At 47.5% G+C, this 15,066-nt stretch overlaps 1 protein-coding gene across 2 annotated transcripts in view; it reads left to right on the top strand.

Moving 5' to 3' along the window:
- GABRR2 (gamma-aminobutyric acid type A receptor subunit rho2) overlaps positions 1–15,066 on the top strand; it is a 44,275-nt gene that overhangs the window by 8,506 nt on the left and 20,703 nt on the right. Inside the window, exons 2-3 of one of the 2 annotated variants that reach the window (XM_009897572.2) lie at positions 1,379–1,485; positions 11,289–11,356. In XM_009897572.2, coding sequence (XP_009895874.1) covers positions 1,379–1,485; positions 11,289–11,356 — 175 coding nt within the window. The remainder of the gene's footprint in view (positions 1–1,378; positions 1,486–11,288; positions 11,357–15,066) is intronic. The other variant, XM_054162444.1, reaches the window with a different exon arrangement.

Raw genomic sequence — 15,066 nt, 5'->3', positions numbered from 1 at the left:
TCCAGGATGTTTTTGTTCTTTACTGTCAGTAGTATTTCTCCCACACAGGTAAATGCATTTCACCCTTTTCTATAAAGTTATTTCTATTTATGATTACTCTTTTTCACTAAGCTGCTGACAAACAGCAGTATTTACATGTTCATCACATAGAATTACCCAGGTTGGAAAAGACCTTTGAGATCCTCAAGTCCAACCTATCACCCAACACCATCTTATCAACTAAACCATGGCACCAAGCACCCTATCAAGCCTCCTCCTAAACACCTCCAGGGATAGTGACTCCACCACCTCCCTGGGCAGCACATTCCAATGGCCAATCTCTCTTTCTATGAAGAATTTCTTCCTAACATCCAGCCTAAACCTCCCCTGGTGCAGCTGGAGACTGTGTCCTCTTGTTCTGGTGCTGGTTGCCTGGGAGAAGAGACCAACCCCCACCTGGCTACACTCTCCCTTCAGGTAGTTGTAGACAGCAATAAGGTCTGCCCTGAGCCTCCTCTTCTCCAGGCTAAAGATCTTTTGTTCAGAGCAAAGGGATTGAGGAACCTTAATGGTGTAAGTCCTCCTCCTTGCAGCTCTGAGGAATGGCAGGGATGCTGACCACGCAGCATCTATCTCTCTGCTGTTTACTTACCTGCTTAGTGACTTCCTTCACACTTTCCCCAGGGGGTTTGTTGCCACCCTTGCTCTACTGTTATATGGTCTCTTGAATAAAAAGTTCTGACTTTTCCCCCTTAATAATCAGAAAAGTGAAGGACTGCAGTGAAGACCTTGCTGATTTCAGCTGAGCCCCCTCTTTCCCTGCTGCTGTGGAGGGAAATCGATGACTTTGTTATAGTGAAAAGGCAGTGAGCCCTGTCTCCACACAAGCCACTGCTACTCAGCTGATGGTCACGGGGCAGATGGTCTCCAAATAGCATATGACATTGCGTGACCACCCCTGGAAAGAGCTTGCTTGAGATAATGTCACCTTGGGACCCAGCCAAGTCCTGGCTGGGTAACGTGGGGGGCAGAGTCACCTTCTGCTGTCGTTTGCTCTGTCACCTTTGTTGCATCCTGGCTCCTCTGTGAGATGTTGTGCTTTTGGCCTTGTGCAGCTCTGGGAGCCATGGTGTACAAGGTGGAGAGAGCACTTGGTCCACCCTGAAGCTGGCTGAGATGGCAGGGATGCCTGCAGAGAGGGACAGGTCTGAGTTAATGCTATGGAGAAGCAGCGCTGGGGCTGCCATTCTGGCCTATGCCGTGGTGCCAGCAGCAACCTTGCTTCCCTGCCTGGGGCTGTGCGCACAAAGCTGCTGCTTCTGCAGGTCAGCAGAAGTAAGGCATGGAGTGCTGCTGGGCCACAGAGACACCAGATCAATACTATTGCTGTCCTTTGCAGTCACATCTATAAGAAGAATCGTGACATGACCAAATCCTGGAAGGGAAAGACGGAGCAGCTTCTCAGGGTCGATGACCATGACTTCACCATGCGGCCAGCCTTTGGAGGTGAGCGCAAACGCATTCTCCTGATCTCATGCTTGTCTCATGCAAAATGGTCTAACTATGTAAATAATTATCCAACATTTTAAAAGGAGGAAAAAAAGAAAAAAAAGGGGGGGGGGGGGGGGGGGGAAAGGGGGAAAAAAATAAAAGGAAAGCAAGGAAAAAAGAAAAAGTTCTGGAGCCCCTATTACAAGAGGGATATGGAGGTGCTGGAAGGTGTCCAGAGAAGGGCCACGAGGATGAGCAGAGGGCTGGAGCACCTCTCCTGTGAGGACAGACTGAGAGAGTTGGGATTCTTCAGTTTGGAGAAGAGAAGGCTCCGAGGAGACCTTATTGTGTGCTTCCAGTATCTGAAGGGGGCCTACAAGAAAGCTGTTGAGGGGCTTCTTAGGATATCAGGTAGGGTTAGGACTAGGGGGAATGGAGCAAAACTAGAAATGGGTAGATTCAGATTGGATGTTAGGAAGAAGTTCTTCACCATGAGGGTGGTGAGACACTGGAACAGGTTGCCCAGGGAGATGGTAGAAGCCTCATCCCTGGAGGTTTTTAAGGCCAGGCTGGATGTGGCTCTGGGCAAACTGATTTAGTGGGAAGTATCCCTGCCCATGGCAGGGGGATTGTAACTGGATGGTCTTTGAGGTCCCTTCCAACCCTAACAATTCTATGTTTATGGGAAATGCCAGCATGTAAATCCCTTTTCTGAGGAGATCAATAACCAAGCCCCTGCAGTGTTCACTGAATGACGATTACTGCATCCTTTGTCGCTGGCCTTGTAGGACAAAGCGCAACAACTGCCTGTCCAGTTGTTTTGTGCCTTGTCTATAGAACAGAGCTTTTCTGAGCTGCCCATTGCTGGTGTGGCTAGAAAGATTTTTCTCACCCCATAGTGCAATTGTGCTGATTTGAAGATCATCTAGTCCACCGCAGTGCGACAGGCAGAGACATCTTTTGCTAGATCAGGCCACTCAAAACTCCATCCAACATGACCTTGAACTCTTCCAATGATGTGACCAACATTTCATTCATTTTGGTCAACAGTTCTTTGTTAGGTGTAGTTTGTCTTCTGAAAGGGAATAGGGGTTTGCATGTTTTCACACACACAAGGGTGGATTGCTGGTTTGCTATGCTTCATTTTTCCTAACAGAAGACTAGATGCTGAGAAGCAGATCTCATGCTCTGTTGAGTGAGTTCTCTAAAGGGTACACATGTTCCTAAACACTAGGCGTGCCTTGTCCTGTTAGAAACTCAGAGATTCTCCCTACTGCCCATCCTATAGATCCTCTGTCCTTTTCCTCCCCACCACCTTAAAAAAAGAGCACTGTGCAAAGTGCCTGTGGCTGTTTCTGAAGCAGTAACTTTTCCTTGGCTTTATTCTTTTCCTAAATTCAGATAGGAACCACTAGCATAGGACTGCTGACATCTGACTCCTTTCATGCCTTACTGGAAGGCTGGTGCCTGTACTGGAGTTGTTCCTTTTCTCTCAGATAACAGAATACGGTGTTTCTGGTGTTGAAGATATCCCTGCTCACCCCTGATCATCTTGTTGAGCATACTCATTCTAGAATAGAATAGAACAGAATAGAATTAACCAGGTTGGAAAAGACCTTTGAGATCATCGAGTCCAACCTATCATCCAACACCATCTAAGCAACTAAACCATGGCACCAAGCACCCCATCCAGTCTCTTCCTAAACACCTCCAGTTCTAGCAGCACTCCTGGAGCAAACAAGAGGGGAGAAGCAAAGTGCAGAGGCAGGCTCAGATCATCATATGCAGCTGAAATCACAGAGAGGACAGGACCATGAAGAGCTTGTGGGAAGGAGAATCTCAAATGCCTCCCCTTTGCCAGCTCATGAGACAGCAGTCACTACTATTCTCAGTCAGGATCACCATTCAAGCCATATTTGTTCAGGTTACTCAGGAAGGTGGTGGAAGCTCCATCCCTGGAAGTTTTAAAAGCCAGGCTGGATGTGGCTCTGGGCAACCTGATCTAGTGGGAAGTGTCCCTGACCATGGCAGCAGGGTTGGAACTAGATGGTCATTGAGGTCCCTTCCAACCTGGCTAGTTCTGTGATATTAAAATGCAAGGGAATAGAGCAAGCCAGCCAGCTCAGGTGAGACTGCAGCTATGGGATCCTTATTTCTGTGGCAGAGAGTTGGTTTTGGCAATAAATACTTTTCCCAGCCAGTGAGGTCAGTGAGAAATTCTACCTGTCTCAGAGGGAAGAGATGGAGTTGTCCCCCTGGCAGTCAAAAACCAGTGTCAGCATTGGAGAGGCAATCTTTGTAGGTAGCAGAGAAAAGCCTCAAAGCAAATGCCTCAAAAACCTCAGAAACATGAATTGTTAAACCTTAGGGTGCTGTGCTTGGTTTTCAGGAGATACATATATATATATATGTATATATTTTAGGCCAGCCTTAGTTTTTGGAGCTTGTCTGATGACTTCTGAATGCCTGATGTGGGCAGACTGGAAGTGCTAATCTCTCCCCAGGGCAGCTGCTGCCAAAAGAGCTGCTGCCTTCTGTGTTGACAGGGCTTCTCTGGGAGAAGATTTGGACTCCTTCCCTCAGCTTGGTTGGAGGTATCTGGGGAGCCCCTGTGACTCTTTTGTTTTTTATTCTAATTGGATGTGTGTCAGAGCATGATGCCTGTGCTTTTTGAGGAAGCTGAGGGGTGGTATTCTGTAGTGCTGATGGGTTAGGGTTTGGTGTCCAGTATTTGGTGTCTCCATTGTGTTTCTGTAAACAGACCACAGTTTTACTATTTTTATCAGTGCCACAGAACCCATGAGGAACACCTTTGTGCACCCCTCACACCAAATAGACAGACATACAGAGTTAGGCTGGTACTCTTTCAGTCCTAATGTTACTGCCTTTTAATTTCCCTCCTGTCTTGTTTTTCCATTGTGGCTCTGCAATGGACTCTCTAAAGCAGTTCCCTGAGGTCCTTCTTGAACTGAGGGGCCGAGAACTGGACACAAGATTCCAAATGAGGCCTCATCAGGGCAGGCTAGAGGGGGAGGAGAACCTCTCTTGACCTACTAACCACAGCCCTTCTAATACACTCCAGAATGGCATTGGCCTTCTTGGCCACAAGAGCACATTGCTGGCTCATGGTCAACATTCCATCCACCAGGACCCCAGGTCCTTTTCCTTTTCACTGCTCTCCAGCAGGTCAGTCCCCAACCTATCCTGATCCATGGTGGGGGTGGGCTTGTTCATTCCCAGGTGCAGCACTGGTGAAGAGTTTTCCAAGAAGAAAGTGTCTTTGTAATGAGCAAGTGAGCAAGCCACTGTTGTGTAAGCTGTGTTATTAACAGCCCAATAAGCCTGGCTGCCTTGCCTGCTCTCAGCCCATTAGAGACAAGCTATTGGGTACTGTGGTGATGACAAAGATGATTTTTCGCTTTGCTGATGTCGAAAGTAGCCTCCATGAGCTAAAATAGACCTTGTTTATTATGGCCCTTAGGGAGTGATCTCCATGTCAGTGACCTTGTTCTAGCCAGCAGATGTTCAGGTATTATTTACAAATATTAATATTTAAAGATTATGTAAATGTTGGGTTTGCTGCCTTCCTTAAACATCCATTTTAAGCATTTCATCTATTACATCTCCTATTTTACAGGGAGCCTGTGAAATAAGCAGCTTTAGTTGAGACTTAAAATAGCTATATTTTCTTTGCTGAGGAACAGCCTAATGCTGCACTTTTATCATATTTCTTCATAGCCTAATAGCTAAATGTCAGCTGGTCCTCACTGCCCTCTCTGGGCAATGCTTTTGTTGAGATGAATGAACAGTAGGGTGAATAGAATAGAATAGAATAGAATAGACCAGACCAGGTTGGAAGAGACCTTCAAGATCATCACATCCAGCCTATCATCCAACACCACCTAATCAACTAAACCATGCAACCAAGCACCCCATCCAGTCTCATCCTAAACACCTCCAGTGATGGTGACTCCACCACCTCCCCAGGCAGCCCATTCCAATGGGCAATCACTCTCTCTGTGTAGAATTTTCTCCTAACAGCCAGTCTGAATCTCCCCTGGTGCAGCTTGAGACTGTGTCCTCTTGTTCTGGTGCTGGTTGCCTGGGAGAAGAGACCAGCCCCTGCCTGTCTACAACCTCCCTTCAGGTAGTTGTAGAGAGCAATAAGGTCTCCCCTGAGCCTCCTCTTCTCCAGGCTAAGCACCCCCAGCTCCCTCCCTAAGGGTTAGCATCAAGGGCTGGAATAAATCTTGCTTCTCCCTCGATGACCAGCCATCAGCAAGATGCAGAGGAACAAAGCTCTCTGCAGTCAGCTGGCAGCCGATGAGCCTATTAAAGAATCACAAAATCAACCAGGTTGGAAGAGGCCGCCTGGAAGCTGCCTGTACCTTAGAGGTCTGTGGTAGTTTCAGGCTATGCCTGTAATATTTTTCACAGATCTTGAGCAGAAAAGTAGTAAAATGTAAACAAATCACTATTGGGTGTAAAAGGGAAAATAAAGGTAATTCTAAACCATCCTTTGGAGAGATATCTACCATTGGCATGTGCTGTCCCGGGGGGTGGTGGAGTCACCGTCCCTGGAGGTATTCAAAAAGGGATTGGACATGGCACATGAGGCCATGGTTTAGTAGTCATGAGGTGTAGGGTGACAGGTTGGACTTGATGATCTTTGAGGTCTTTTCCAACCTTATTGATTCTATGATATGATTGGTTGTACCAAACCAATTCCTTCTTCTCTTCTCGCTTCTTTGCTCAGGAGAGATACTAGCTTGCTTCTGCTTGACCTTGGCTGCAGTGTTTTGGTTAAGTCTAACAGCATCTTTCTCTGCTCCTTTCTCTTCTCCCTTTTGCACAGGGTGGGTCTGGGTAGGCAGGGAAGGAGAAGCTAGTAGTTTCCCCTGGTCTTTGACCAGGGGGGATTCTTGTGCTGTTTGCTAATTGTACATACCTGTAACTGTTGTAAATCCTGTGTATTTTGTACATATCCACCGCATTCCATTGTAGATTGTAGTTTTGCCTGTAAATACAGCTTTCTTTTGCTTCCACCTGAGCTGGTCTGGCAAAGTTAATGTTGGAGGGGGGGAAATTTCAACCCACCACAAGGTCCCAAGCATCCATCCACCCATCCATCCATTAAAAACAATAAACACACAGAGAGATGTGCAGAAACACTGAAGATCGGTTAGCAGCTTGCAGGTGTGGAGTATCTCGTGAACATTTGCAAGCTTCTCTGGGCATGCACCAAGTATCTGGCAGCTAAGAAGTCTCAAACCTGCTTGTTTCCCATGTAGAAATTTGTATCTCAGAGCCTATGTCTGCTTCACTCCTCCAAAGACAGAAGAGAGGACACAGAGAGAGACTGTCTCAGGGGAAAACAATGAGCCTTTGAAATCAGTGCCAAAGAGAAAAATTTAAAGCGGTGTTGCAAAGCTTCGGTCTTGGAGCTGGAGTGGAAAACTTGACTCCAGGCACTTTCACAGTAGCATGCTACTATCTTCCAAAGCTTGCTGTAAAATAAAACCCACAGTTGTGACCAGCACCTCTTTCTGCCTGGGAACTGAGTGCTCCTTTGCAGCTTTTGTGCTGCTCCTCAGTGGGTTCTTCACTGAGAGAGTCGTTCACCATTGGGATGTGCTGCCCAGGGAGGTGGTGGAGTCACCGTCCCTGGAGGGGATCAAGAGGGGATTGGACGTGGCACTTGGTGCCATGGTTTAGTCATGAGGTCTGTGGTGACAGGCTGGACTCAATGATCTTTGAGGTCTCTTCCAACCTCGGTGAGACTGTGATACTGTGAATAGGATTTCAGTTCTGCAAGATACTGATGTGGACAGTGATGGAGATAATTGATGTTGACACGTTTGCTGTTTCTGGAAGCACTGCTTCAGTGGAAGGTTACACAATCTCTCCCTCTCTAGACTTTGATCTATAAATACTTCAGCTCATGTTTAATTTGGATAATTCCATGAATTTGGCTGACATCTTTCAGAGACCCTAAAGTATGAGCTGCAGTCTTTGAGCAAAGCAGCACTGCTTTTTCTTCTCAGCCAAATCCACAGCCTTCACATGGGTTTGTTTAGCTTCTCTTCCAGCAGTGAGCATCCTAGAGAGGAGCCTGAGCTTTATGATTTCTCCAGCATCACAGTACTTAAGGTTTTTTCCTGCTTCTAATTCTCCAAGCTGGTTCTTCTGTTTTCCCTCTCTGAGGACAAAATTAATACTGACAAAATACTGCTTACAACAAGGAAAAGCTGGTTGACTTTTACTGTTAATTCTATAATACAAGTTACTTCTCTCTCTGCCTGCTCAATGTGACAGGTATCATCTCAGCTGCTGTTGTCCCTTCCTGTGTACACTTTCCTCCTCTTCAAGGTGCACCAGGAAGGTTTAAGTCAGATATTAGAGCAAACTTCTTCACTGAAAGTGTTATCAAACAATGGAATAGACTTCCCAGGGAGGTGGTTGAATCAGCATTCTTGGAGGTGTTTAAAGGATACACAGATGTGATACTAAGGGTTTATCACCAGACTTGGTAGTTAATGGTCTATGAATTAGACTCATGAGGGCAGGGAGGCTCTACAGAGGGACTTGGATAGATTGGATTGATGGGCCAACATTAATAGGATGAGCTTCAACAAGGCCAAATGCCAGGTCCTGCACTTGGGTCACAACAGCCCCAAGCAATGCTACAGGGCTGGAGAAGTGTGGCTGGAAAGCTGTCTGGCAGAAAGGGACCTGGGAGTTCTAATCAACAAGCAGCTGAATATTGGCAAGCAGTGTGCCCAGGTGGCCAAGAAAGCCAATGGCATCCTGGCTTGGGTCAGAAATGCTGTGTCCAGCATTGGCCAAGTGAATATGTGGTTTTATTATCAATTATGCTTACTGCCTAGAGCAGGACTTGCTGATTGTTCAGTTCCTGCCACTAGCTCCCAGCCAGCAGCATCTGGGATGGACCCACAGAATCACAGAATGTTAAGGGCTAGAAGGGACCTTGAAACGTCATCCAGTCCAACATCCCTGCCAGAGCAGGGCAGGATAGGATAGGATAGGATAGGATAGGATAGGATAGGATAGGATAGGATAGGATAGGATAGGATAGGATAGAATAGAATAGAATAGAATAGAATAGAATAGAATAGACCAGGTTGGAAGAGACCTTCAGGATCATTGTGTCCAACCTATCATCCAATACCACCTGATCAACTAAACATTGCAACCAAGCACCCTATCAAGTCTTCTCACCTAGACCAGGTCACTCAGGAATGCATCCAGGTGGGTTCTGAATATCTCCAGAGAGTGAGACTCCACAACCCCCCTGGGCAGCCTGTTCCAGTGTTCTGCTACCCTCACAGTGAAACACTTCTTCCTCCTGTTTCCACAGGACTTCCTATGCCTCAACTTCCACCCATTGCCTCCTGTCCTGTCATTTGGCATCACCCAGCAGAGCCTGGCTCCATCCTCTTGGCACTCTCCCTCTCCATATTTTAAAACATTAATGAGGTTATCTGGGAGCTGAAGGGAGAATTTAGTGCAGGAATGTGGAAAAAAAGGCAAGAACATGGATGTAGTATTTTCTCTTCAAGAGCAGCGAGGGAAGAAACAGAAGAGAGGACTACCACCGGCTTGGCAGTGTTCTGCTGTTTGTGGGTTTGGGGTTTGTGGGTTTGGTTTTTGGTTGTTGTTTCAAAAAAAATCTGTGATTAGTGTTCAGTGAAGCGTGGAAATTGCAGCAGTAAATAGACTTTGGATGGGTTCTCATTTCCTGAATCAAGGCTAAATTAAGCATCCACACACACACAGTGCCTGTTGCAGTCTAGAATCTGGGGAGGGCTCCCCAGTGTGTGCTGGGCGTGCAGCACCTCAGCACCAGGGAGGCACAGTGGGAAGCACCACAGACAGCCACTGCTTTCCACTTCTGGCACAACCTGATAGTGCTGTGAAGCCATCCTGGCAGGGACCATGCTGTCTCTTTTAGCACCATGCCTACCAGGATGCGGCTGTTTGGGGTGGCAGCACTGTGGGAGCTATTGCAATGTCAACAGCTGTGTGTGACAACAAGTAACATTAACTACAAATACTTTCTAGAGCAAGAACCAGACCCAGGACTGATGGCAGCCTTGTGCCTGTCCTGATGTGGGCTGTGCTGGACCATGGAGCCTTTCTGAAGTATCACTCTCGGAGTGTTGAGCCTTGCTCTTGCAGAGGCCCGAGTTAAGCATCAAATATTTGCACACATCTATTGGATGCATGGATAAGCATTTGAATAATTTCCCAGGCTCTCACTGATCACCACAGAATCATAGAATCAATAAAGTTGGAAAAGACCTCAAGGATCATCAAGTCCAACCTGTCACCCAACCCCTCATGACTACTAAACCATGGCACCAATGGCACATTCCAGTGGCTAACAACTCTCTCTGTGAAGAACTTTCTCCTCACCTCGAGCCTAAACTTCCCCTGGCACAGCTTGAGACTGTGTCTTCTTGTTCTGGTGCTGGTTGCCTGGGAGAAGAGACCAACCCCCTCCTGGCTACAACCTCCCTTCAGGTAGTTGTAGAGAGTGATAAGGTCTCCCCTGAGCCTCCGCTTCTCCAGGCTAAACAACCCCAGCTCCCTCAGCCTCTCCTCACAGGGCTGTGCTCAAGGCCTCTCCCCAGCCTTGTTGCCCTTCTCTGGACACATTCAAGAGTCTCAATGTCCTTCTTAAACTGAGGGGCCCAGAACTGGACACAGGGCTCAAGGTGTGGCCTAACCAGTGCTGAGCACAGGGCACAATGAGCTCCCTGCTCCTGCTGGCCACACTCTTCCTGATGCAGGCCAGGATGCCGTTGGCCTTCTTGGCCACCTGGGCACACTGCTGGCTCATGTTCAGCTGCTGTCAACCAGTACCCCCAGCTCCCTTTCTGCCTGGCTGCTCTCCAGCCACCCTAACTCCAGAGAGCTGGAGGACCTTTTCTCTGAAGACAGGCTGAGAGAGTTGGGATAGTTCAGCTTGGAGAAGAGACTGCTCCAGGGAAACCTCCATGCCACCTTACAGCATTTGAAAGGAAATTGAAGGGAAATTCCTCTCCAAGCAAATCCTCCTGCAAACACCCTTTGGCTTGCACAGACACCACTAAGACAGGAGTGAGCAAATGTTTGCTGGTGGTCTTCTTAAGGATGAAATGCACATCACATGTAGCTGTTTGTAAGCATCAAGGAGTCATCGAGGAGTGCTGGATAGCTGCTTTTCAGTTTCATTGCTGGGAGCAATGGTCACTTAAATCAGAATGAAGGTGCTGAGGAACCTGGTCCTGCTCCACATGGCTTGCTTCAGGGTGCCTGTACCTAACACAGCTGCTGATGGAGGCCAGGGAGCACAACAGGCTGGGAGCCAGGTGTATGGAGGGGGAATAATGTCATCATCAGCATGTCCTGATGTAGCTTGCCTGGTTGATAAGAAGTGAGAAACCTACACGGAAGAGCTCGTTGCTTGTAATTTCCTCTTCTTAGTCCCCTATTCTTGAGATCTAAAACCTTACAAATGATGATGGGATGGCTTAGCTTTTAAAAATGCATGCAAATGTTTCATCCAAGCTCTCTGGATTAGCTGGGTACTGTCAATATTGCAGCACATGCTCAGGGGAAGATAATGCAGTGTTTCAAAAGGGGCCTTGCATGGTTATTCACTGACTCTTCCCCCGGCCCCCTTGTGAAGACTCATGGACAGAAAAGTATAACATAAGCTCAGAAATGTTTTGCAGGCTACCTTACAGTGCTAATTAAATGCAGAGGATATAAAAGATCAGTTCTTTACATATCTAAATGTGATTCTCCTACAGGCCCTGCAATTCCTGTTGGGGTGGATGTGCAAGTTGAAAGCTTGGACAGTATTTCTGAGGTTGACATGGTATGTAATCCTCTTTTTAAGTCTCAGTTATTCCTAGTCATAAAAGGCTCCCTGACACTTGAAAGCTATGGATTTCAAATTATTGGTCAGATGAAAGTAATGGCAGCATCTGGCACATTCAAAGAGGCTGATACTCACAACTAAAGAGAGTCCAACAGAGAGCTACCAGGAGGATTAAGGGGCATGTGCCCTATGAGGAGAGGCTGTGAGACCTGGCGCTGTTTAGTCTGGAGAAGAGAAGACTGAGAGGGGATTTAATGAAAGTTTATAAGTATCTGAGGGCTGGGTGTCAAGAAGGAGCCTCTCTCGCTTGCACCCTGTGGTAAGACAAGGGGTAATGGGCATAAACTGCAGCACAGGAGGTTCCACCTCGATGTGAGGAGGAACTTCTTCACTGTGAGGGTGACAGAGCACTGGAACAGGCTGCCCAGAGAGGTTGTGGAATCTCCTTCTCTGGAGCCTTTCAAGACCCATCTGGATGTGTTTGGAGGTCCCTTCCAACCTCTAACATCCTGTGATCCTGTGATGACAACCAGGTGGTCAAAGGCTACTTTCTATATCTTCAGATAAAGACTGAAAACATGAAGGAAAAAAGGACCTTAAATGGGAGAGCAGTCAGTGCTGTGAAGGATCTATCATGATGAAAAGTAGAAACAGGTTTGAAGGCGTATGGTGAAGCTCACATCAGCCACACTCACTGCAAGAGTTTTCTTCCTTTGTGGTAGTTTTATGTTGGAGAGAATTTTCAACCCATCACACCACTGGGTCCATTTGTTCTAAATGCACAATTCTGGGAGGCACATTAGAAAATTAACTTGGCAACATAAGTGAGAAAGAGCTGCTCCTGCTTCTTCATCACTGAGAGGAAAGAGGAAGAGGCATGTGCAGTTGTTAACCCTCACAAGGTTTCAAGGTGCTCCCAGTGAAAGGAGTGTTCACAAGCATTTTCCTGTTTGTTTTGGGTTATTTCTTTTTAACTGCAGGAAATGGAATAAAAATATGGAAAGAGTGGTGGAAAGGGGGATGTAGAGGAGAAGAGGAAGGTTCTTCATTCTTTTCTTCTGCCTTTTCATTCCTGTTTTGGGGCATCTTGTGTGGTCTGGGCAAAACATGAACATTTAAAGGAAGAGCTTTAGGCTGATCACTTTTTATTGTGGTGCAATTACATCTTCATTGAAAGAAGGGAGCTTGCCTGCCTGGGTATTGAAAGAGAGTGTTTGAGGGCATGAGTGCAATGAAGCATGTGGGAGAGAGCCTCACAAGGGGGCTTCAGGCTCTAACATATCAAGATAATATGGTGGCAGCAAAAAGACCTAATTAGTGCAAGTATGCAACTTGCAGTGCTTTTAGTCATGAACATCTGATTTCAACAAAGATCTTGCCCATCAGAAAGCTTTGAGGGCAGCTCTCTCTCCCTTCGCTGTAGCCAGCTCCATGGTCCTATTTTCCCAACATGGGACAAGTACTTTCCACAGCAGCTGCTGATTTGTATCTGGGGTGGAAGAATGCATTCCCAGGTCAGTCTGAGTCATGCTGGTTTGTTTTTTCAGCATTTTGTCCCAGTGTGAGTGTTAGGAGAGAGGAGAGTGGGCAGTAAGCTATGTGCATAGCCAGGGGAATTGGGCTGGCTGCACCTGCACCCGGCTGCCCTCCTTGGCTCCCTGCTGCAGGCAGGGCAGGACTTGTTTCAAACTGCTCTGAAGGCTTTAGTGGCCTTGGAAGCTGGATACCCTTGGCAGGGGTATCCAGCTGCCTACTGCTGTTTCATCAGGCATCTGCTGCCCCAGAGAAGCATCAGACTGAAGCTAGCTGCTGCTGTGTGCACTGACAGGATGCTCTTGAGGCTGCCCAGAGCCAGACACAAATGTGGAATGTGCTGCCAAAACTGAGGCACTTGTCTGTGCTTATTTGCTGTGCCTCCAGCAGCTACTGTCATTCTCTCAGTTAGTTACAAAACTTCTTCCCCAAGGGATTTTCCTACTCACCAGCAGTGGAATCAACCCCTTGTTTGTAACTAGCGCATGTGCTGGTCAGAGAGGAGCAAGCTGGCAGTGATTGCAAGCTGCCTCCTTTAACTCACACTATGAGGAAACACCCTAAGTTGAACATTGTGCTTAGAAGCTGTCATCACCTGCCACCTGGGCTTGATGTTTGCAGCACTTAGTGCCATGTCTGTTGACCACTGGAGGCCTGTTTGGAGAAAGAAGGGTGCTGAAGGTGAGAGAGGGAAGGCCCTTCCTGCGCTGTCCCCATGGGTAGTCTCTGTGTCCCCTCTATGTGACGGCTGTAAGTCATGTTGATGGCACATTGATTCCTGTCCCCTCTGTGCTCCCATAATGGAGCTGCCCAAATGCATACTGCAGCTGCAGTCCCAGGCTGCCTGGCCTCATCATGGTGACCCTGGATAGCCAGGATCATTCTGACTCATTTTTCCTTTTTACTCTAAATGGCACTGACTCCTACAAAAATCATTAGTGATGTCTCTTCCTCGAGTTCCTTTTCCCAGCTCTGGTCAAGCTGAGGAGCTTCATGTCCCACCCCTGAGGCTGGCTCTGTTGATTTTCTACCCCCGATTCGAGTGCCATTGGGTGACGAATGAAGGCATGAACCCTGCTGCCATATAGCAACAAGATTCCAGAACTACAGAGAGCAGAGACTCTCAGAAGTCCTCCCAGAAGTCCTTTATTGCTGTGTTGTAGAATCCCCAGCATTAGAGAGTCTCAGAGTCCCACTTGCAGAAGAAGTCCCAGAAGCCCTTAACAGATGAAGCAGCTAATAGAAGTCCCAAGAATATCCCTTGCAGCGTCCCTGCACCGAAGCCCTTGCCAGGAGAAGTAGTGAACGAACAGAAGCAGAAGTCCCTAGCAGCCCTAACCTCCAAATCTACCTTTTAGTTCAGAGTGGCTGCTTTTATACTCTTTGTTGTCAATCCCTTAACCAGAAAACCCCAACCACATATAAAAGCTAAAATATTTTCCCAGTAAGAGGTGCCAGCATGTCCAGGAGGTGGCTTCTGCAGCATGTTCCAATCCCAGAGTGCCAACATGAGGATGTTGCTCTTGACTCACATGGAATGTTATTGTTTTGATCTAGGCAGCATGCCAAGGAATTGGTCAGCTAACGAATCATGCACTCTGCATGTGTCCAGCAGCTGCCCTCTGAACAGTGGCTGCAGCAGGCTCCTCCAGCCAGATTATAGCCTAAGCCTGGTCAGTAGCAGCAGCTGCTGGAAGGTTTTCTTTGGGACTGTAGCTGTAAGGGGAAGTGTCCAGCAGGGAACATGAACTGGCAGCATCCCTAGGGGGAGCAGGGAAGCAGGGATGAAGGCTGAGACCAAAGTGGGGACCTGCAGGTGGGTGAGCAGAAGCATCCCTCCAGCAGGTCTCTGGGCAATGAGGTGCCCAGCATCTCTGCCCTATGCAGGGCAGTAAGGTGAGGGCTGCACTGGAGACTTCTTTGACAAATTGATGAAAAACCTGTTGCCAGGACAACCCTTGGAAACAGAGATTCAGGTTAACAGATGGTTTGTCTTTGGCAAAGCAAAATGAGGTGGTGGTGGTAGCTTTAGAAAGCAGTTGCTGAGTGCTTAGGAAGAGATTTCAGCCTGTGCTGCTGCCTTCCTGGCCTTGGCAGCTGTGGCTCTCATAACCACTTATTTAATTGAGAATATTAGGAAAACAAATCTATTTGGGCTCTCGGCAGGAGAGAGT

This window comes from Dryobates pubescens, chromosome 6 (genome assembly GCF_014839835.1).
Source record: "Dryobates pubescens isolate bDryPub1 chromosome 6, bDryPub1.pri, whole genome shotgun sequence".
In the NCBI taxonomy this organism is placed as follows: domain Eukaryota; kingdom Metazoa; phylum Chordata; class Aves; order Piciformes; family Picidae; genus Dryobates; species Dryobates pubescens.
This window is presented reverse-complemented; position numbering and strand designations above follow the sequence as displayed.